General features: G+C 34.1%; 1 protein-coding gene across 1 annotated transcript in view; it reads right to left on the bottom strand.

Moving 5' to 3' along the window:
- Positions 1–546: 546 nt before the first annotated feature.
- PPP2R5C (protein phosphatase 2, regulatory subunit B', gamma) overlaps positions 547–24209 on the bottom strand; it is a 29283-nt gene continuing 5620 nt past the window's right edge. Inside the window, exons 2-13 of the mRNA XM_010085196.1 lie at positions 22796–22906; positions 22098–22190; positions 21874–22004; positions 19325–19384; positions 17424–17532; positions 15265–15318; positions 13333–13503; positions 12638–12765; positions 11041–11142; positions 8864–8936; positions 6455–6571; positions 547–3226 (exon numbers count right to left, since the gene is read on the bottom strand). Coding sequence (XP_010083498.1) covers positions 3095–3226; positions 6455–6571; positions 8864–8936; positions 11041–11142; positions 12638–12765; positions 13333–13503; positions 15265–15318; positions 17424–17532; positions 19325–19384; positions 21874–22004; positions 22098–22190; positions 22796–22906 — 1281 coding nt within the window. The 3' untranslated portion in view covers positions 547–3094. The remainder of the gene's footprint in view (positions 3227–6454; positions 6572–8863; positions 8937–11040; positions 11143–12637; positions 12766–13332; positions 13504–15264; positions 15319–17423; positions 17533–19324; positions 19385–21873; positions 22005–22097; positions 22191–22795; positions 22907–24209) is intronic.

Here is a 24209-nt window from a genome sequence, read left to right as displayed (position 1 = left end):
AGGCCTGTCAATACAGCAGTTTAACAGAGGAAAATACTATGTCAGGAAAGCTGCGTCTTTCATATTTGTAGACTGGAGATCTATCAAATTCCTTTCATTACTGATATTTGTTCTAAAAGTTAAACCTGCTTTTTCTACTGAATATCCATTACTTCCAATTTTTTACTCATGGCCTTTACATACTTTTTTTTTTTGCTTTTGTGAAATTTATGAAATTATTTAATCTGTACAGCTGATTCTGCAAACAATGATAATCTGAGCACACCCCCAAATGCCCTGTGCTAAATTTAGTTTCATGAGCAGCAAGTAAAATTCACATGTTCTTTATTTGTCCATATAATACACCATTTTTTTAAAGTTTTAAAATTAGATAAAAGCATATTAAATAGCAGGTGTATGAAGTTCTTCAGAAACAATGCCAGAACAAAAAATTGAATTACAAAATGTTAAAAAATATGTAGGTACATTTGAACTTAACATTCCACTAACGCATAATGTTACAGATACTGTCTAATGAAAAATAATGGTGCCACTTACCTATTTTTACTGTTTCTAGGAACTTTTTATTCTGTACATAGGACGATTCTGTACAAAATATGAAGTCTACATTTTTATTACTTATTACCATAAAACAAGGTACAATGTATGTACAATATTAAAATGAAGCCATACTAAAGCCACACTAAAAAGACACTTGTAATATTACTTTTGACATTCCTGATGTACAGGTGTAATTTTGTAAAACAGGGAAAGGTGTCAGACACAGAACTTTATGAAGAACAACAGTCACCAAAATTCAACTTGAATTTTTCTTTTTATGTTGGATGTATTAGTTTTAGAATGGTTTAGTACAGGATTATAAGAAGTATATAAATATTGATAATAAACATGCTAAACCATTAGTGGTAATAGATTTTGGAATATTGCCTAAGCAAATTTCAGTGGCCCAAAACTTCCAACATGCATTTATGGTAAACTTTAAGCCTTTAAAAATACCATAGTATTTCTCTTTTTGGTGAGTGTTTATCTTCAATAAAGAAGAGAAATAATCTAAACAGTGAAAGATGTTCTTATATGCTGAGCATCACACAATCAATCAAACACTGATATACAGGTTGGTTTTTTTTCCCCCCTTGGGTAATATAATTCCTTTCAGCAACCTCTTGCACAAACATACTGAACACCCAAAATTAAAAGTAAACTGATAACCTATCAGCTAAAGATGGAAGTTCAAACAATGGTATATCAAAATACATAGACATTGCTTTACACAATTAAAAAAGCACCCTTTTTCCCCTCAAAAGGAGAAGGCATCTTTAAACTGTTTTAATATAGTTTATCCTAATGGTAAAGCATATTCTTTTTCAAGTTTTACAGGAAATGTTTTCAGACACAGTGGATATTCCACTTAAAGGTTGTGTTGGTCTTTAAATTTAGTTGTTGTAAGCCAATATTTACCACCCACAATTTTCTTCCAAGAGACAACATAACAAATGTTGGAAACTGAATGTTAAACGCAAGCAACAAACAGCAGGCACTACATCTGCACAAGGTTACTATGAATGTCTGCTTCGCGCAATTTTTTTTTTTTATGGATGCAGGAGACATTATACTTCCTTAAAAAGTAAAACAAAACTATTTTTTAAAGAAGCCACATTTTATCTCTTTATGCATCAAGACATTAAACATTAAGTTATATCATGTTACTGCCAGAGACAAAAGAAACTAATCACCCATTTAGAATAGCAGAACACATTTCAAACAGCTTGTAAGCAGGATAAGTAAGTCAAAATACTGGCCACCCTGAGAGAAATCAAATATTGAAGACAAAGCACTATATTTTTAAAGAGATTTTCCTCCCGTGCTTTTCCATCTACAACAAAAAGCTCATTACATGCAAGTAATCTTGTGGAATATATAGCAGCATTTGAAGATCATCAACAACTCAGATGCATTTTCAGTTCACTTGTGAGGTGTATTTGCAGCACATGTGCTCTTTACAACAACAAAAAATATTTTCACGGTAAAATTATGGTCATTATCTTCTCAGCTCTTAGACTCATTTAAAAAGAACCAGAATGGAATTCAAGGGTCTGTTCTTTTTCTTATTTTAATAAGCTTGTGATGTTGTGTTTCCTGAAAGGTTATGTTAATCTTTCAGATAAAAACTGATGCAACTGAAATCACGCATAATATCTGCCACAGAATACTGAACTCCTAGAGCCCAAGAAAAATGCTGAGTATTAAAAGCTCAGATAAGGGAGAAAACAGTGAAAGAATATTTTATTGACTTGAAAAAAATTAAAATGAAATTTTATATTCAGTCTATTCCCAGTCATAGTAAACAAATTTTCATTTTAGGAAAAATTCTTCTACCAGTTCGCATCTGGAATACTGGTGCTGTATTATACACTAAAGACTGGAAAATATGGCTTTAAATATACATAAAGTATTAGGACATGGTATATATAGATATATATCTTTATCCTAAGGAGAAATAAATTTACATAATTCTTAGAAAGGAATGATGATAGAGGATTGTCATGAAAGTTACCAGTTTGTAAGCCATGTTTTATAATACGAAAGAAAACTGTGTATTTTCAAAACTGCTGGTATATTACAAGACAGCAATAATGTGGAAACAACTGCAAAGTTGAGAAATCCTAGAAAAAGTTTAACACTTAAATTTGAAATAATTTTACCTCTGAAGACACATATCATTAGTACCAACTATTGGTCATTCGCTTATTTAGACAGAAAGAGTTTATAGAATGCTTTTTTCAAATACGACTATAAAAACTGCATGTTATTAACCAGCTGGTACTATGATAACACCTCCAGGAAATTGTGTCCACTTGATTATAGTCAACCCAATATTCTGCATATGGAACTGGGTAATTTACCATTGTTTGAACTACTAATCTTGAGCTGCATACTCTAATAAAGTTATTGCCTACAGAACTGGGTTGAAGAAAGCTTTGACTTTGTGTGTAACCGATTGGTATGGCACAAAATTAAGTTCTACTGTAGAACTGAGTCCAGAAAAAAAAACACCCCAAACTTTTCCTCCAGAATAATATTTCACTGTAATAGTTTAATGCCCATCATGTGATATTAATTCATCAGCTCTGCAATGTGATTCCAAGGCTTTCATGGTATAGATATCCTGAGGCAGTTCTGACTTGCGTCGCACAAGAGGACGATCTTTTTTCTGATCTTTCTGTGCCTGAAATAAAAATAGAACACAGTTGGCAAAAAATATTAATTACTAAACAATTACTTAAAAATATTTCTTGCATATCAGTATGTTCACTTATGGGAAAAGAAATAAAGAAACATATGGAAAAAAGTTTATACCTTCTTCTCTTTACCCCACAAGCTACCCAGTTTCAAGTCTTGAAACCATTTTTTTGCTAAGTGGAAAAATTAGTAACCACTAACAAATTCTAAGCTATTAGCAATCACGGCACTACTACCATGATTATTACTTGGTAACATTTTAAAAAATAAAATTATCATCTATCTTCTCACATTTCATTCTGTATGTCTCTACAGGTAAGAGAAATTATTTTAAGTTTTTTCCATGCTTCTAATTATTTCCACTATTCACATATCTGAAAATTTAAGGTGCTGATGTATTATTTCATTGATGCTCTCTCAAAACCAGACAGTATTCCTACCAAAGTATCTTTAAACTATATAATGGTGTCTTTATATAGTTCCCACGTCTGTCTCACCTACCATAATTTGTCTGTAAGATCAATCATGTTTATTCATGTTCTTCTATTAAAAAGTCCTTATAAAAACTGATTGCCTTTTACTTAGCCATTGATTTACTAGCATGTTCAAAAAGTTAGCAAGTTGTGGTTGTCAAATTTTATTGTAGCAAAGAGACTTCACTAAAAACGCTCACGTAGTCTGGTACAGAAAAAAATTCCTGGTCTACTTTCCTCAATCATGCCATCACCTCTTCAGTATGGACACTGTGCTACACTGCTAACCTCTGGCACAAACCTTGCCTTCTCTGAAACTGCATAGATCTCTACATAGTTCCTCACTTCTGAAGTTTTATTTAAAAAATAAACTAAACTAAGCTGTCCTTTTGACTTGCCTTGTCTTTTTTTAACTGGTAAGTGTAATACCTCTTGTTTTAGCATCAATTTCTGATGGTACTTAGGCAAGGGATACATAACTGTCTTTGCAGTGTCCTCTCAAAGACTGATACAAGAATGCTACCTAGCTTTCTTTCTGCAATACCCTCATCCTCAATCAATCCTCTTCCTGCCTGGTGACCCACACATACCAATCCTCTTGCAAGCTCTATAGTTCTCACAGACTTCTAAAGTTTTTCTAATAAGAATAATTCCTGTTTCAAACTGTCCTATTAGCTCTGCTAGGACAGGATCTTTATCTTTGAAAAACAGGCTTATAACCTTCTAATGATCTCATGTACTTCTTTCACACTTTTTGAGGAAGGAAAAGCAGGAAAGCATACATTTGGAGAGATGGCTAAAGAATGCTTGAACAGTTGCAACCCAAGTGCCAGAACTGTACTGAGTTTACAATTTATTTCTTTTCCCTTAGCATCACTTTTTAAATTCCTACCCTAACAATTGGGGCAGGGAGAAATCAAAGCTCATCCATAGGAATGCAATGCACTCATTTTCCAGCTGGAATGCTATGCATTAAGCTATATATAGCCACAACGTTATAGCTCTTGAAATTGAATTCTCTGTAGAAAAGAGGGTAAGACCTAGGTATAGCCCTTGGCTTTGGTTGGGATGCCATTACTGTTTGCACATTTTATACTGTATAATACCGGCCCAAATCCCCAAATGCTTCCAGCAGCTGCGACTGGGAACTTTGTTCTTAACTGCTTGTCCCAACTACTAGTCTATAGTCATACTTTGTCTGCTTTTCTTCTAGAACTGATGTTAGAGCACTCAGAGTTAGGAGTATGAGCTTTAATTCCCTCTGGCCAGGATGGAAAGTGAACCAAGGTTTCGTAAATCTTGAAAAAATGATTATCCGCTAGGAAATAGCATAGTAAAAGACGGACACTAGCATCAACACAACTCTAAGATTAAGCAGTACTCATTTTTTTTCAAAAATTTTATATGTACCTTTGTTCACTAGAACACGTTCTAGGCTCTGGAGCCAGTGAAAGGAGCCCCTCTCCCCATCACGTGTGCCTGGCTAAGCCATCCGAAGCCTGAAGAAAGGCAGACGTTTAGAAACCTCTAAGTGCCCAGTGCTCCTCACTGACTAGCTCTAACCAGCATTCCCATTCAGGGGAACGCTGCCCTCATTCCTTGCCTTGGATAGGCACATAATTCAGCCACCAAGATTTACATGTAATGCATAGGGTTCCAACTCCACAGAAATAGGTGTTTAAAAAACAGCAATCACTGAGAATGTCTTGGAGGTATTCCAGCATTTCTTTGTATCTCAACCTTCATCCAAAATGCCATAGTACAAATAATAAAATCTAATCTTGCAGGACAGTGACACTGGAATTTTAAGAAAGGACTGTAGGAGATTAGTTTAACCATATGCTTATTTTTATTAAATTTCTTGTTTGATAGATTGGTTCAAATTAACAGACTTTATCCATGATCTCAACCAGTTTTTCAGCTCCAGATCACTTCTCTGCTCTTAAACTTTGCTGGATTTAGAGATAGTCGTATTACTGATATTCCTAGCAGACATCTTATGAGACAGCATCTGCAATGCTCCCTAGCACTTCTCCATTTTTCACCAGCTTCAAGTTTAAATCTCTAGTTTGAATGTCAGGATTCTGGTTCCACTTAACTAAAGTTAAATTCAAAATACCTGAAGATCATTAAGCATTAGCTAAAGACAAAAAAGACTGGAATGACCTTGAAAGTCCCTCCCCTGCAGCAAGTAATGGAACGTGACAGATGATGGACTGAGGAAGACCACCCATGAGTGGGCAAAGACAAATGTGCACTTAACACATTTTTTCAAAACATAGTAGCTTTCATCACTGAGATGGCTCTGAATAACAAACAAACAAAAATGTCCTCACTGTAATCTGACTATATTTTAGAGAAGTCTTCCTTATTAAAAAAAAAAACAAACCTGTGTATCAAGACGAGGATAGAACATGCGGTAGATATATCTTTTATATTTTTAACTATCCTTAAAGCATAATCATTGCTCCCATCATGACACAAAAAGCTATTTCTAAGTGAAGAGACAATGAATGTTTCTGTAGAAGAAGTGTCAAAAGAGACCACAGAGCAGATTCACAGGCATTAGAGATATAACACTGTACTCCTGGCTGCTACGGTATCACTTAAAAACATCAGCTCTAATGAAGTATACTACACTAGGAATAATGGTTACAGGGCTGAAAATATAACCCAAGTTTGTGTCTACAATTAATAGTCCCTTAAAAAAATATTCATAATTTAGAGTACTTTATCTTTACCTGACAAGCCTCTTCTTTCACTGTCTTTTTCAGCATCTGCAAATCTTCAATTAAAGGCCCATCTGTTTCCATTGCAACAGGACTGTTCAGCAAACTCGTGTCACTATATGTTGGGTACTAATAAAACGCAAAGTGTTAAAATAATCATTCTTAATAGTAATACCTAAATCCTAAGAGTGTATCTGAGCATTTGAATGCTATGATTAATTATCTGATATTAGCTTCAATATCTTATACTTCCAGGCACCAAATTAATGAATTTAAAAATGGAACTCCAATACTTTCATGTGTCAGAAATGTCTTGTTCAAAGATACAGTCCGAACATATGCTTTGATTATCTGAGACTGACTTAAAATATTCAGAATTTGCAGTATTTAGTGTCTACTTTAGCAATAATTTATCTGAAACCTTATTAATACATTGTCTAGTCATTTGTGAACAGTGTAGCAAGCCAAACACAATGATTTTACTTTCTGGTGCAATTTTGTGTTGGAAAAGAACATACACTGTTAAAAGGACAAATATAGTTAACATACTTAAAAATAATTAAAAAAAATAAATTTCTATCTTGAGAAAGTAAAAACAGCCAAAGAGGTCTTTTGGGAATAAAACCCCCCAAAACTTGTAGAAACACTTGTATAGTATCTAAAGTACAGCAATCTCAGTATTTTAAACTCTATTTTAATTCAGATGAGGTATATGTGGTCTTGAAAGCAAGAAATCAAAACTAATTTATGAACATGAGCGCACACAGACACACACAAATTTTTTCCTCAAATATTTTAGTATCTGAGTGTGCCAGATACTAAAACTTAATGCATATGAGGCAAAATAGAAAAAAAATGACAGCAACGATTTACTGAATATAATTATTATCTAAACTGTATTCTTGTGTCATGCAGAGGCAGGAATAGCTCTGAACAACAAAAAATTTCAGTAATTAGACCAATGAAAAAGTTGATAGAAATTACAGGGAAAAAGCCCCTTAAAAATCCATTATGTAGAGTGCTAAAAGCATTTATATCCTTAACCTCAATTCACTCAAGCACTCAGTGTTCAAATTAACAATTTTTATTTAATCCAATTATTGTTTCCAATTATTAGCTCTCCTCAAGCATACTATGCAGAACATACTGTATACAGGTTGTTAACCTGTTTCAGAAAATGTACACAATTAAAAAAATTACTTGGGAAGAAATTTACACTGAAGAACTCTAAATTGTACCACTACAAGTCAATCCCTTATTTAGCCAGACATGCAACAGTTCATCATTTGTGATAGCAAATGACCATGTATATCAAGTACTCTTCAAGCAAGGCTTTTGCATGGCCCATCTGATTAGAGGAATGTTTTGTCACTGAAAGTCAATTGCTGCTTTCATTTGAATGGCTCTTTCCCGATTAATTTAGCTGATCTGCTGTCAACTGACATACTGTTTAATTTTAACAGATTTTAGTTGAGCAGTTTAGTAATTGTTCCCTGAGAAATGCCACAAGAGGAAAAAAACATTTATGAAATTCCCTTCTTAGAAAAAGAGATGGCCGCATACTTTGTTTTAAAATAGCACTGAGATCATAGAGTGTCCCACTTCTGTTTGTAGAGTACTCTTACTTCATCTTTAAACTCAGCTAGATGATGTTGGAAAGATAAAGTACAGTAAGTTTCTTGCTGCAGTATAGTAAAATTCTGTCTGCAAAGTAATTGAAATATTTGGGGTTTTTTTCCCCCCATAGCAGCAGTCTGCATGATTGAGATAAAGGAATACTGGTAGCATTTTCCAAGCAACAAAACAAAACCAACCCTTTCTTCCATAATTTTAAAATATAATAAGTAGTTTAAAGGACCTTTGTTTCTTTATAAAAATTTCAGTTAGATCAAGTAATGCCTGACAGGATGTTTTCCTTTTATTAAGAACCCCAGACGCAGGTTCACCAGAAGACCGGCCTAATGCAAGTATGAGAATAAATGCAGCAGACAAGAATGTACAAATTTACTTTAATCCATTTGACACAGGGAAAAACTGACCAGTCATAACTCACAGTTTGCAGAAAGATCTCTTTTGTAGTATATTGTTTGTAAAACAGCTTTTCAAGAGAAACCAATTATGGCATCTCTATATTTTCCATAATTTTGCACAATTAACTTTTCAAACCACAATACAGTATATCTCCTATTATAAGAAAAGGAAAAAGTACTTCATATCATACTTTTCAGAAACCTTTTTTTAAAAAATAATTACTTGCACAAGAGAAAGGTTAAAAATTTTAAAAGTACTTTTATTGTATATCTTTCATAATACAATTAGTGAAATTGCTTTATTTCCATGATCAGTCACACCTGTTTCCTCCACTGATATTTAACAAAACTGAAGTATTTAAACATGAACATGTTAATCTTTTCTAAATACCTGGGGATTTGATTTGGCTAGATTTTCTATTTTAACCCATGCTTCTTCCCGTTCCTTCAATTTTAGCTTCTCTCTGAAAAAAAAAAAAATTAGAAGCAAAAATGGCAAAAGAAGCTTAGTGAATCTTGCATTACAACTTGCATACTTTCTTAAACATAAAGAAATTAATTAGAACAATTCAACAGAACAAATTATTTAGCTATGCCTGTTTCAGCCTCCTGCCCATAATATCACCTACTGTTGACAGAATAATTTGTATCATATCAATACCCCGTGATCACAAAGCAACATTAAAAAGGAAAAAACTTCTGTTTTCTTATGAAAGCAACAAACTGGCTGATACCAGTTTATCTTTAATAACTACATGTTAAAAGAGTTAAAATTAAAAGAGAAAGATGTCTTGATTTATGTTGAAAGTGTGTTTGTATTTTAACTTTGTATTTGAATTCTGTGTTGAAACATAAGAAAGCAATACCTGACCATAAAGAAGGGCAGATTCTTACTGTCAGCCCAGTGGCTTCAGGTAATAGTTTAAAGGAAAAGGTCCAGAGGCATTTTGAATTGAACACTAACAGAGAAGCACCTGACAAAAACACATTCAAGGGAGTCACAAGCCAAGAGGGATGACACTGGATGCATTTTTTTTTTTTTTTTTTAATGAAAGTAGGAAAGGTTTGTTTCCTTATACCTAATGTAATTCAAAATGGTAACACCTAGGGTTTTTTCCTTTCTTTCTTACAGATAAACAATTTGTTGCAGAGACTAGAATGAATACCTGTCTTTGAAAGGTGGTAGAATTTAAAAAGGGTTTTTAGCTTAAGAGTGCTAAAAATGCTCTCAGGCTTCAATGCATACACCAGATGATTCCAACGTAAACAAAAGAAAGAAAAAGCAGTTATATTCAAGCACATACACAATTTGCCTCCAAATCTCAACTAAGTTTGGGCTGTGGTAGGAGGACTCTTTAACCACCTCCTTTTAAGTTTTGGTGTGGTGGATTTGCTTCGTTTTGTTTCGTTGTTATGTCACTCAGCACGCTGCATGCCTTAGCTCACACTCAGAACACTCCCCAAAAAAATTCCCCAAAACCAGAGAAGATTGCTTTCCCATTTAAAAGGGATTCTACTTATTTGCTATAAGAGATGAGAGACTCACATTGCTTTTAAAAAACAAATGTTAACATTATGTAATCTCTAAACACACACACGTGTTATCTTAGAAATTTGTTATACTACAAACTCATTTCTACAGAAATTGTAATAAGGAACTTCAAAACTTGGACAAATCAATCTACATTAAGAATCTATACTACTTCCAGTATATTGGTTTAAAATAGGTGTATCATTTGAACCACTACTTGAAGGAATCCCTGTTCACTTTGAAATTAAAAATAAAATTCAAATTCAGGTATTTTCAGCACCGACTTTCTAACTACGCTCCCCAGCCCCTAAAGTGAGAGCCAAACCATTAATACTTTTGACTGCTCTATCTCACTTTAGTAGGCTTTATAATATACTGAATATTCAAAAAGTTATTATATTTAACAAAACTGGAAATGGAGGAAAAGAAGGTAAGTGCCTTTATGATCATAAAAGTTATCTGCATAAACCAGAAAAATTCTAGCTCCCAAATCCCTGCTCTGTTCACTGCCCTATGCAAGAATATAAACTCAGAAGGATTCTTCTGGCAAATAACATACAAACTCACTGTATTGTAACAGAGTAACAACTTTATTTCGGGTAATTTTTAGAAAAACAAGCACATGTGCTCACACACAGTGCCATGCTGAGAAATAGTGGAAAAGTATTTTGGGAAGAACTGAGTGACAACATGAGAGAAAATAACACTGGGTAAATAAAGTATGCTAAAATCAACACAGGATGTAAACAAAACTGTTTAACAGATCTTTTACACTGAGCTCCATGACTAGCAGGGTCCCTCTCAAGAAAAATTAGTTTTTAGGAAGATGGTGACCCCCAGCAGTAGCAGGCCAAAGACTACATGAAGCATCCTATTCTTAAGAAGATTTTACAGTGCATATATAATGCGAAGTTTCACCAAGTCAATTCTGAGACAATAGGCACAACTTCCCACTGAGAACACAGTAGTTTTTCAGAGCTAAAGACCTCTGAACAAATTATTCAAGGACAGACAGACACACTGACATGAAAACTTACTTCAGTTTTTCTGCTTTAAATTGCTGTGTGCAGTCATCGAACAGTTTTTGGTTCATCTCCATGAAGAGTTTCAGAGCATTGTATATCAAGCCATGTATTGTCCTATAAGTAAAACTTCTGGTTGAAACTCAGAGTACTTTAAACTTTGAAATCTACTTTTTCTGGTCAACAGTAGCCAATAGCCTACATAACTGGAAAATTACATCATTTCAGAATAAGTGGAAACAAAACTAGTTAGTGGAAGTTTCACCCTCAAAAGGGCTAATAAAAGGACTAAAATTACCAACTTTGAATGCAGTTTTCTTACCCTATAGTACTACTTGTCACACTTTTGATGCTTGAAATTCATTTTTCATACTATGTGTAGCAATACGGGACTAGTTTTGAAATTTGGTATCTGACACTAATCAAACTAGGGTTATTAGAGAAAGTGCAAGATGACATTACGGAAAAAAAGTTAGTGATTAAAAGGAGCCTAAAAGAGACACTATTCATTTTGAAAACTGCCACACAGCAACAGCACTCACTTCAATACAATTATGACAGTACTCTTCACAAAAGTGTTAGAAAAGGGAAGTAGAGAACATCAGAAAAATTAAACAAAAATAATCTGCTTTATGAAGCACTTTTACACAGTAATCTACAGTTCTAGTCTAATCTATTGCTGATCATTAAATTAAAAAAACAATCAGTTAAATGATTACTTTGTACCATACATGTGAGTTACAAGTAAGAGTGCAGCTGTACCGGGCAGCATGACTTCCACTCAGAATAAAATGAATGCATGGCCTTGAAAGCCAGAAACAACGGAGAGCAATCCACATTTTCTACGTACAATTGCATCACTGAATCAGAATTTTATTGATGAGTACATTAGTTGTTACTGCTTATATCCAATGACAGTAACTAATCACTTTAACATCATTTTATCTTCCATTTCTTTCCCTGTTTAGTGGCAGATGGATTACTCATTCTTGGACAGCCCATCAGCAGTCCTCAATTCATGGCCAGCGCTGGACTGTGATACTTTCACCATCCCAGCAGTTGCATAATAGCTCAAAGAGGCACTTTGCAATGGAGCAGCTGCAGAAAGGAGCTGACCAGGACTGCTTTCATGCGTAAGTATTATGTTATTGTGGGGAGAAAAGTGAAAACAGTCAATGGAGAAAGAAGAGAAAACAAACAAAAAGAAAAAAAAAAGGAAAAAATGACTTGATCTACAAGATATTCTACTAGAATGCAGAAGAAATGCAAATCAGCAATGAGGTTAGAGATCAGAAGTCAAAGTTAGCCTTTAGAAGTATCTGAACTAAAGATTAATGCCAAATTTGTTTCATATTAATAAAAACGTCATGGATTAGATGCATTAAACTAGTGTTTCTTGTTTAATGAAAGAAAAAAATAAATTCCTCGATTCTTAACATTTCCTAAAAATGCTGACAACAGGTGTCTCCTCCTTATCCAGGAACTTTAACATCACAGAATAAACAGCCCAACACACTGTTAAAACTAGCGACTCGAGGATCCAAACCACTTTTAAGCCTGAAATTAGACATAAGTAAAGAAGCATGATTTTATTTGTACAATTGTTTCTTACTTGTTCCAATGCGTCTTTGAATTCCGGTACAGGGATGGAAACATGATGGGTAAAATCTTTGCTGCGTTATCACTAATTAAACTCATAATATATTCATTATTCCAGTAGTATAATGCTCGCTCTGCTACCTAGGAAGACATAAAAAAGGAGCACTTCAACCTCTTAAAGAGCAAATAATTGAAGCATTTGGCAAATATAAAGGAAAGGCAAGAAAAGTTGCAACTTAGATTTGGATTTTTCTAGTGCAAATGGGAGTCAAGGAATTGATGGAAAGAGATGGAAAAATTGCTTTTTTCTTGACAGGGACACAATTCAACCTATAACCTATGAACTTTGAAATTCAAGCAAAGAAATGTTTTCCCAGAGAAAGAGTATTTGTAGAACTCTCTTACAAGAGGTGAAATGCAAGGACTATGGACTGAAAGGGTTCAGGTCTTTCTGAAAACAGCGAGCTTTTAAGCTTTTACGTTAAGCATAACACTGAAGTCAATCACCCAGCAAGAACGCACATACTGTATTCTTGAATCCAAAGAAACAATAAAGCTAACATTTGGGTCTCTAAAATTTGACACAGAATGGAAGAGGTTTTTTTTGCAACAAATAAAATCCATTATGGTGAATAATAGTAGGTAATAAAATTATCAAGTCTGCTTTATAAAAATCCTCATGTTACTGTATATTCAGCAAGTACAGACCTGAAAGTGTGGACTGGACACACATTTGGCTAGCTGTCTGAAAAGAGGCTCCATAACTTTTACAAATTCAGATGGTTCAATAACATCTAAAATTTCTTCTAGTTCATTTAAAAACATGACTTCTTTTGGACTGTGAGTCTTTGGCCAGTATTTCAACAGTGCCATTACAACCTGTAGAGACAAAGTGAACATAATCGTCATGACAATTTGATTTTATCTTGCACTATATTTTATTGAGAAGCCTGATATTTTAAACAGAACACAAAGTCCAGATTTCTTGTCCCACGTGACAGCAATTATCAGATATGGTTCAGTGTCACAGGAATAACTGTTAATAGGTCTAAACACACTTCTTCAGACAACTAAGTTGTATACTTAACAGAGGTTAAAAAATAAGAGACTAGAGAAAGTAACCTGACATCTAACTTTTCATCAACTGATCATCAAATCGAAGTGCAAATCTGCAACTATATTATGGGAAAAATTATCTGCCAATTAAGTGATAGCAGCTTTCAATCTCTAATTTCTTGTAGGCATATTCCAAAACTCAAGAGATTAAGTTATATCACTATATTTTAAGACAAGATTTACTGAATACTCTAGGCATGTTGCTCTTAAACACCGAGTTTTATTTAATTGACTATATTACTATAATCACAGTCTTAACTTTTTATTTGGACAACAATTTTTTTTCTCTCCTTTAGGAAAAAAAAAGTATCTTTTATTGTTTTCTGAAATGGAGTGTGTTTTTGTAGAAGCCCAGGTTCCATATTTAAAAACTATAAGCAATATTTAATATCATCACTGACAAGACAACTCAGCCAGAAATCAGTGTATCTTTCCTGTTTGTATTATTTAATGATGAAAACAGACACTATGTCCTCAATGAAGCCCTGGAAAATTTACACAGACTTTTTTAATAAGATGTCAAGAAGTCTCATATGACAATTTTAAGGGGAAACAAAGCATTTTACTTTGTGATGACCAGAATTTTTGAAGGGGAGCTTAGTACTTCAGCAATGCATGTGCTAAGTTTTTTAAGAACGTTGTCATCATGCACTAATTTAGGATCAAAAAGGATCAAAGACTTGGATACGTATTAGTTCAGATTTGTACTAGGAAATATGTAACATCCTAGCTTATGTCTATTTGATCACCTCATTTTCTTAAAAGCTAAGATTTCAAAATCTCATATAGCATGAATGACACAATGTCTGACATTTGATATCTTAACAAATATTAAAAGCTCCAAGTAGAAGAGAGCTCTTGCTCAGCGGCATACTTCATTTGTTTCATGAATTCCAGTTTCCATTTTACAACGGAAATGGTTATAATCTAATAATGTATACTTTTGTTAGTAGCAATCGTTTTACTGATTGCTACTTAGTGATTAAATATATTAGTTCTTACCTACCTAATACTGGCTGTAATGAGGCAAAACCACTATATACTGTCAAGGACAATTAAAAGTATTCATCTATGCAATTATGTGCAGCCAGACCACAGTCTGGTCTTGTTTATGGTCCAGACTTGGTAGACATGAACAGGATCTGACTCAAAAGCCTTGCATCAGTAGGTAGCTCCGTGTGCCAGAAATCTGTGTTCCATCACAACATCAGTCTCTCAACAGACCACAGTTCAGGCAAGCTAATTTCTGACTAAACTGCTTCTGGATCAACCATCTCATATCCAGTCAGCCTGAACAAAGCAAGCAGAATAAACTCTGGTCTGTTTGCAAGAGTTATGCTCTTAACATGCTTTAATTAATTTCGGACATTCCAAACACCTGTTGGAAAAATAGTTAAATATTTGACTCACCCTAATAAAAACAATTACATATCAATACTTTGCTCCCAAAACCTCCTTAAACAGTCTACAGGTGAAAGGGATATTAATAATCCAAAATATACAGTAATAGCAAGATTAACTTACTGGTTCTGTAAGCGTGCTGTCCTTTTCTAAAAATTGAACTACACAGTACGCCAGCTACAGTAAAAGAAAAAGATTTTTATTAATGCTCAGAGTGCAGTTGAACACACTGTGAAATCACTAGCATAAATGGAGAACACTACTGAATTCAAATAAAAACACAACAGTTTTCCTGTAATTGTACAAAAAACATTTGTCAGACAATTGGAACAACAGAAGTGTAACTACACTTGACCAATTTTTCCCAACCTTCCGAAGTCTGTCCTCACCTTTTTCTGGGTTATAATACAGACAAACACAATTTCATGTTTTCTTTTTAGACCCAGTACTCTGCATTTCAGCACACTTCATCTTTTCAAACACAGGACTTAAAAATCACAATCTTCTCCCCTGAAATGCTTTCCACTCACTAACATTTTGGTTTCCCATGCTGATTTAATAACTATTCTCTATTTCATCACCTCATTTTCTTAAAAACTGCATCAAACAGTTGTAAATCTTAGGATTTTCTATATATGAGCACTAATGATAACTATGCATATCTATGTAAAGCTGATACAAGCTGAGGCCGAATGACAGTATTTACCAATGGCAATTCTGAGAACGAGGCTGTCTGTGCCTAAACTGTGAATTATTCCATCACTTTCACTCAGTAGGCCAATAGTCCCAAACTAAATGGGAGGATCTCAGCACACCTCATGAACCATTTTTCTAATGTGTCTCTGCTTATGGAAGTTCAGCTGATGGGCCCAATTCCTTTCCTGTCTTTGATGATTGCTACAAAGAATGTCCCTCAGTAATTTGAGAAATGTACCAAGATTATTACATCTAGTATTCTCCACTGTTCTAAAGTAAATTTGAATTGAATCCAGAAATTAGCTTTCTTCATGTATACCTGGATTTGGCACCAAATCCTTCTGAATATCTGCCACTATTTCAATGTGAATTTTTGTGTTTTACACACTAAAAGTGCTTCCCCATTTCATTCAGTAGGATATGTAACAGAAGCATCTCTATGTCACTATCTTATTTTTACTGATAGTAATGAGGAATGCAAGTCACCTGAAGGTTTTGGAGAATTAGATTGTGAATTAAGGGGAATAGGTAAAGACCAATGCATCTCAGGTAGGTGGAAGAAAAGGTGGCAATCACAGATGTCTGCACTAGTTGAGAGAAAGATCTGATTGGCCACACCCCAACGGGTTATGTTCATAACATTAGAGGAAAAAGAAAATCTTTCAAAATCAGAGCCACTCTAGCCTACTACTTCAACAGGAACCGATGGGAGCCCCAGCAGGCAAGTTCCAAAGCAAATGCTTATAAGCATCTCTAACTGCTAGAGAACTGTAATTATACAAACGGTGTTCTTAAAAATACAAGTTGTTGGTAACTTTATTTGAAGAAATGGTACTTAAAACTTGGAGCACTTGAACTTATAGAAAATGTTGACTTTCAAATTAAAAATTAACAAAGCTGTTTAACAAATCTCAAAGAGAAAATTTCAGCATATCACACTAATACTGTGTTTTCTCTAGCACTGTACGATTTCCTACTCCTCTAGGAATTCTGAATGGAACTAAACTCAGCACAGAACAGATAAAGCTGTTTTAAAGTATGATACAACTCAGATGCCCCCTTTTTTTTATATGTACTTCTAAAAAGATAAATTGAATTAAATAATGATGTCCTAGTAAATGCTCAATTTCTTTCAAATCATCAACAGTTGTAAGAAACTGAATTCAAGATTAAATTCTCCATGTAGTTTAGAAAAAACTGTTTATAGACAACATTAATTAAAACCACACTTTTCTGCAATTTTTGTAGATCCAAACATTACAGACAAGATGAAGATAAAAAATTCCGTGCATGGATAAATATCAAGAACTATGACATTAACGAACTACTTCATGTGTTTCATCTATAAACACTACATTACTTTTAAAAAAAGCTATTTACTTCTTACACAAACATTTTTTTATTTTTTTCCTTCCCCTCAACAAGTGAAGCATTATAGGTACATATATTAAATAATTTCCCCAAGGCTACTTAGCTGGGAAGTGTTGGAGCTTAGAAGAGAAACCACATCAGAATGACAAGAGTCTCTCGACCTCTCTAGGCAAACTTACTTTAACTAGTATGAAAAGCACTGAAAAAAAACTTACCTGTGGATGGTAGACACTGAGTGATTTCACTTTGTGCAATGGTAACAAAACCTTCAGTAGGAATATTTTGTGCTCTTCCTTTAACGGTAAGGCAAATCCATTAATTATGCTGCCAGGGAAATAAATTTTAAAATAAAAATCAGTAATTACAAAACTCCTGCACTACTGGACAGGATATATGAAAATCCTTGTTTTCAGTGCTTTTTTTCCTCTGTGATTTCCTGGAGAACATGATGCAACATAAAAATTTACAAGTTTCTCCAAGATGTTTTATGGGTTGTTAACCACAAAGAGGAGCAGAATTTCAGGGCAAGTATCACCTCGACTGAGGGTGAAGAAACTCTGCAATCTGATCAAGGGATGACTGTCAGAAAAAACATGACTACATTAGTAGATCCGACTGGAAGTATTCATTTGTCCAAGTATTATATAGCACTGAGAAAAGGAAAAGAATGAAATCCAGTACTTCAGCATGAAATTAAATTATTTTTAATTCTGACAAATCAAAACCCAGGAGCCCAACCACAAACTCTTATTCATAAGAAACTCTATGTCAACAACATGCTGTGTGAAACTCCTTAAATGTATTGGAAGAACAGCTGATACAGAACAGTTACAGCTTGGAAGCCTCATTTAGCTACTAGAAATTTTGATTTGTAAGCCTGAGGAAAAAAAAAAAGAAAAAGAAACTTAACTTTTAAATTTGTAACACTTAAAAGCTAACCTAACAAAACCAAGACTAAAAAAGCTAGTGACTTAAATAACAGTTTTGAAGATTTAGCTCCACATTTTAGTATTTAAGCTTTACACACAGTCTTCAGTATATCTGGTATTACTTGATCATAGTATGTTGAAGTAATGATGCATATGTATCTCCTTTAATCATTGAATATTTCATTGAAAATTAATTAACTATTCTGGGCAGACATGTAGACCTAGAAAATTTAAAAACATCTTTCCAATTCCAACAGCATCCTGGGCTGCATTAGGAAAAGCAATGCCAGCAGGTTGAGGGAAGTGATCCTTCACCTCTGCTCAGCCCTGGTGAGATTCACCTGGAGTGCTGGTGTGAAGACAACAGAGACTTCTCAGTGGTGCCCAGTAAAAGGACAAGAGGCAACGAGCACAAATTGAAACACAGGAAATTTCATTCAAACATAAGGAAAAACACCCTTTTATTGTGAGTGTGGTCAAACACAGGAACCTGTTGCCCAGAGAGGTTTTGGAGTCTCTATCCTTGGAGACATCCAAAGCCGAACTAGACACAACCCTGCACAACCTGCTCTCACTGACCTGTTATTTTTATGCGCAAAGATATGGAAACACCATAAAATAAACCTAACTAAGCTTTTAAAGTGTATTAATGTATAAAAACCAAAAGCTTGCACATGGATTAGAGAAATCAATTGATAAAAACCACAATACCTTTAACAAGGCTATCAGCCTTAAGTTGTAAAATTTTAGTTTCAAGGGCTTTCAGATCCATCACTGAAGTTTGCTATATAATGGAATTAACAAAAGAGGGTTTCTGAAGCTTCATAAACTATGCATCCTTTGTTTATCCGCTTGTACTTAGTGATGTGAGAAGAATTTTTGAAAAAATTTCAACTAATTACATATTATTTGTAGTTGCTTTACAACTAGTATTAATTACAAGGATGCTAAGCTAGAAAACAAGACTTAAAAAATAAGATTTAAAAACCTGTCGCATCCCCAAATGTTGACACAGGGTTCAAGTTTTTGCTGTGTTTCTGCAGTCTTACACAAAATTTGTTCCCTTCATTACAGCTTTGCCATGCGATATGAAGCTATTTTAATCTTGTCTCAAAGCAATATGGAATCCCCAACTTGATTTTTAAAGTCTGAAGACCAAGTGAGTTTAAACAAAACCTACAACTTACCTTCCCAGTATTTCCAGTAATTCTGCGATGCCATTGTGATGTTCTGTTTCATAAATAAACCTAAATAAATGAAAAGTTTTACTCAGTCACTGCTGAACAGAGATACAAATCCAACACCAAGATCCCCATCTAACACTACACGTAGCCTTGACCTCCCAAGGTTTTAGTAACTCAGTAAAAAGAGAACACACATAGTAGAAAAGAAACTTTGCCGAAACATAAATCAATAGCACATCTAGCTGCTTTCAACCTTCACACTTGCTTGCTCTTCTCTCCCACATTTAACAAAGCAGCATACACTTGAGCTTCTTCCAATAACCATATTCTATGCCATTTTAATAATGCGAAATTGAACACAGCAAACAACACTTTAAATATTTAAATAACACAAGAGCATCTGGCATAATCAAATGCCGTGACTCAACCTACTATAGTGGATGCAAGCACAAGGTGTTCAAACAGTTACTACTCACGAATCTAAAAAGCTCTTTGGCATTACAGAATTCTGTGCATACAAAAGGCTCTCTAATCAACAGAGGTAGAATTTTCTTGATTGACCTCTGTAATTTACCAGGCAATCACCTTTCCACCTTTCTTTCCCATTGCCTGAACATGTATCTATTGAGAAAGTTCTATGCACACCTTCAGTTGTTTTGCAAACAGTTTTACACTTACCAGAAAATAATTCCACTCATTGGAAAGTATTTTCCTATTTGAAAATTTGTCACAGACTGATATATTAACAGCTACTTTTAATCCAGAATATTTGATGCGACTGTTTATTTTCTCCTTAAAGACCCTTTCCATACAACTCAGGACAACAATTCCCATCAAACTAAAGCCAATGTTATGAGAAGTTTTGGACTGAATTAATGTGAACATGCCAGTTCAATAATTAACAAAAAAAAATATATTAGAAAAAAATATTAATGTACTATCAAGACAGATTAATGCAATTTTGGTCAGTGACTAAAAGACCACACGTTTCTTAGGTAAGCACAGTAACAAACTGAAAACTTGCAGGAAAAAGTATAAGAAAAGGAAACATTTTGAAAAATTCTACACATACTTTAAGAGCTTATCATGCACAATCCACTAATTCAAGACAGAAGTTGAAACCACTTTCCTTCCTGGTGCTCATATGCAGGAACACTAGTTTACATTTGGATACAAAATGTTTCAACTTCTAGCTCCTAAATATTATACAACTAAGTGAGGTTTTCTGTTCAATTTTTTTTTTGCCTATTTTTTACTTGGTAGAGAAAGGCAGTCTCTACAGTGAAAATTACATAATCTCCCATATACATTTCAGATTGAAAACATTTTAATACAAACTATTACAAAGTTGATGTAATGACCAGAATATTTCTTAGTCTTTCAAAAGCCTTTCACAAGAACTATCTGTGTTTGAAGACTTTGCTTCCATCATCCCTAAAAGTACAAGTGGCAAATAAAAACACTGTTCAGAAGCACATTATAATACACTGTGATGCTGTTGTACCATCTGGTTCAGATATTTTACAAAATTACACATTTTGGCATAAATAATAAATATGAAAACCTATGTGTGGGGAAAAAAATTCACATCTTTGTTTGAAAGATACAGCTATACTTTTTCCTTAGGACATACTAGCTCTTGACATGTCCAGTCAAGAGCAGTTGTCTGCAAGACAGTGAAGGCTTTCTCTTGAGTTTAAAGTAGCTCTTCTGTATGTCTTCTAAGGGCTTACTTGTTACCATAGACAGGGAATATAAACCCCCTCCCACAGCTGGTACTCCTCCATGCCATTCATGAGACGGCACCAAGTATGTGGCAGCATTTTGCTATTTTCTTAAAGGGGTAGCATCATCTTTGGATGAAAACAACAGTGGTAAAGAAAAAGGGAAGCACGATGGGAGAAGTGTAAAACTGATAACACAATCTGCAGAAAAGAGAAGTGTACCAAAACTAGAAGACTAAAAGTAGGCACCATAATCTTACATTCACACTTAACATAATGGCAGTACAAACACCCTCCTAAAGACCTTTGGCAATACAGTGGATTAATTTTTCATGTTTAACTTTTTTTTTTTTTTTAATGGGGGATAATACTACAGTTCATGCTATAGCAATTTAAAAAATATTTCAAGAGCCCTAAACAGTACCTCTCAGCTCTGAGGAAAGAAAAGGCAGCAAAATATGTTCCTGCAAGCAAATTCCAGATCTCTCAGCACTTCAGTTTGGGCCCAACTTCTGCATTAGGAACTACATTTTATTAAAGCACTACTGTAATACAAATACAACTACCCAATAAGAAAAAAAAAGTCTGAGACAAAGACACCAAACCACCCACTGAATCACACACAAACTCAATTTTCAGCTGCTGAATTTATGCTGTGTGCAAGACTACTCTAGTTATACCTCCCAGACTGGTATTAATTATTGTTAGATGTAGCAATACTGAGTATAACCTTACCAACAATTAAAAAAAAAAATGCTAGCAGTGTCTTTGAGTATTTTTAGTTGTATACCTGTTCACATACACCATAATACAAAGATACTGACATACCTATAAAATATATTATTAATTTGTTTCCGGATGTAAGCTCTTAGGCCTAAGAATTTCCCATATATTCTGTGAAGAGTTGTTTTAAGAAAATCTCTTTCACGAGGATCTTCACTGTCAAAGAGCTCTAAAAGCTGCAAAGAGGGAAAAGAGATGCACTTTACTTGAATTTAATGCACTGTAAAATAATTTAGAGCTTGAAGTTGAAAACTAATTTTTTACCTCACCTGTAATACAAACTTCTGATCAATATATTTCTTAGCTATGTTAGGCTGGAAATCTGGAGATTCTAAAAACCTTAAGAAAAATTCATAAACAAGCTGAAAAAAACCCAAAGAAAAATAGTATCAGTCTTTTCAACAATGAACCATTTTATAAGCAGTACATTACCAAAGTTACTGATTATTTTCTCAGAACTGCACTCTGTTTTTACTTAAATTTATATTTATACACCACACAGTAAAATCTTTGCTCTTGCTCTCCTGACAAAGTACAAGGTCTTCTAACTGCATTGAAATTCTCCTGAGCTCCATCACTAGATTTTACCCAAATGGCATACAGTAATCTAATATTCATCATGCACACAAGTATGTGTTTTGAAAATTCTCTGTTCTCCTCTGTTTGTTAGGCTACCTCTGAAAGCTAGCGCTGTGCCAGAGTCAGATCAAAGCATTCACAGTGACAAACTGAAGCTCATTTAAAAATCACAGCAGTTACATCTGTACTGCAAGAAACAAGCCTTTAAGCTCGTAATATACTGACATTTTTAAAAACGATTAGGAGTTTAAATTCAAGAAATATTTTCAATATTGCAGAGAAATGCAATTGACTTGAGATAAACACATAAACTAAACAATTTTGAGTCAACAAACAATTACTTTTATGTCAAAACTTTAAGACTGACTTCCTCGTCTTCCTTAAATACCTGTAGATGAGGCCATGCAGCTTCTAAGGTTGGTTCATCTTCCTCTGGATCAAATTCTGCTCCCGTTGGATTGGAAGATGGTGGTAACGTTCGAAACATATTAACTGCAAACTGAAACCACATGTGTCTTTAAGAACTTTGAAAAAAGGGAATTATTTTAACAAGACTTCAAAGATGGTTTTGAGAATCCTTTACATGAACTATTTTAATTAATATTTGCAAAAATACAAGCTATATAACCCAGTACTTTAAACAACGAGGTATATTCATTCTTCATTAAATATTTCAAACTTGGAGAATGCTTTGCCATGCAGTACTCTTTAAAGCACAAACCTACTCTCAGGACATGTTTTATGAGGATATTGATCTGATCTCTTTATACACACACATTTTTAAAGCCCAAGCAAACGTATACAAAATGTTTACACAATGTTTGCAACAACCTGCAAAAGTGGAAGTCAGAAGTAGAGATGCAAAACAAAGATTACCCACAACTATTGTTCTCTGTAAAATATTATCAGCTTAATTTCACACCATGGGTATACAAATGAAGAAACACTTCAAATCCAAATTCCTCCCTCCCTCTCTTAGTGGTATTTCTCTTAAACAATGTCCATCCACCTGATATCATAAGAGTATTCATAGGGGGGAGAAATTTACATCCTAATACTTTAATCTTTAATTTCATCTGAATTCTCAAACCCCTGAAAACCATTTAGCATCCTCAGGGAAGCGGAGCAGACTACAAAGATTAATTGCTTTTCAAGCTGTTGACATATACACAGATAAATTATTTGTGTGCTTCCAAGTGCTTGTCTAGATGCACATTCATACTGCCTATGAACCAAACCAGTACTCTTCACAAACCTCTTTAACACAAAGAGAGTTTCAAAGACCCTAATAAAAACCCATTCCATTTCAAATAGAAAGAAAACTTTTTTACAAGGTCCTGTTATAGGCAAAACAGCCTTGTAACTAAAAGCATGGAGCTTTAATTTATTAAAAATAAAAATATAATCAGAAATAATCACATTTATATCAATTTATACAATGCATTAATCACAAGTGCAAAGTAAAACGTATTTGTTGGCTGAAAAAAATTTTACATTATTTTTGGGATAAATTTAGCACGCATTCTCAAGAGTAACTTTAGCTATGATGGTACACAGATTTAAAAGGTCTGCAGTATCCTAAATTCCCCACCAAATGACAGCTAGCAAAACCAGCTGGCTTCTTTGTGGATAAGAAAGGAACAACTAGCTAGTGATTCAAATGGTTGTTCTCACACACTGAGGAGTTATGGATTAAAACTTTACTGAGCAAGTTGGAGGGGAAACATTTCTGCACATGCCAGTCAGAAAACCCAAAAAACCATTTATCTGTATATGCAAAACAGCTATGGCTGTCAGAAATG

This window comes from Pterocles gutturalis, unplaced genomic scaffold (assembly GCF_000699245.1).
Source record: "Pterocles gutturalis isolate BGI_N339 unplaced genomic scaffold, ASM69924v1 scaffold40330, whole genome shotgun sequence".
Lineage (NCBI taxonomy): Eukaryota > Metazoa > Chordata > Aves > Pterocliformes > Pteroclidae > Pterocles > Pterocles gutturalis.
The sequence above is the reverse complement of the archived record's forward strand: the minus strand, read 5'-3'. Positions and strand labels throughout refer to the sequence as shown.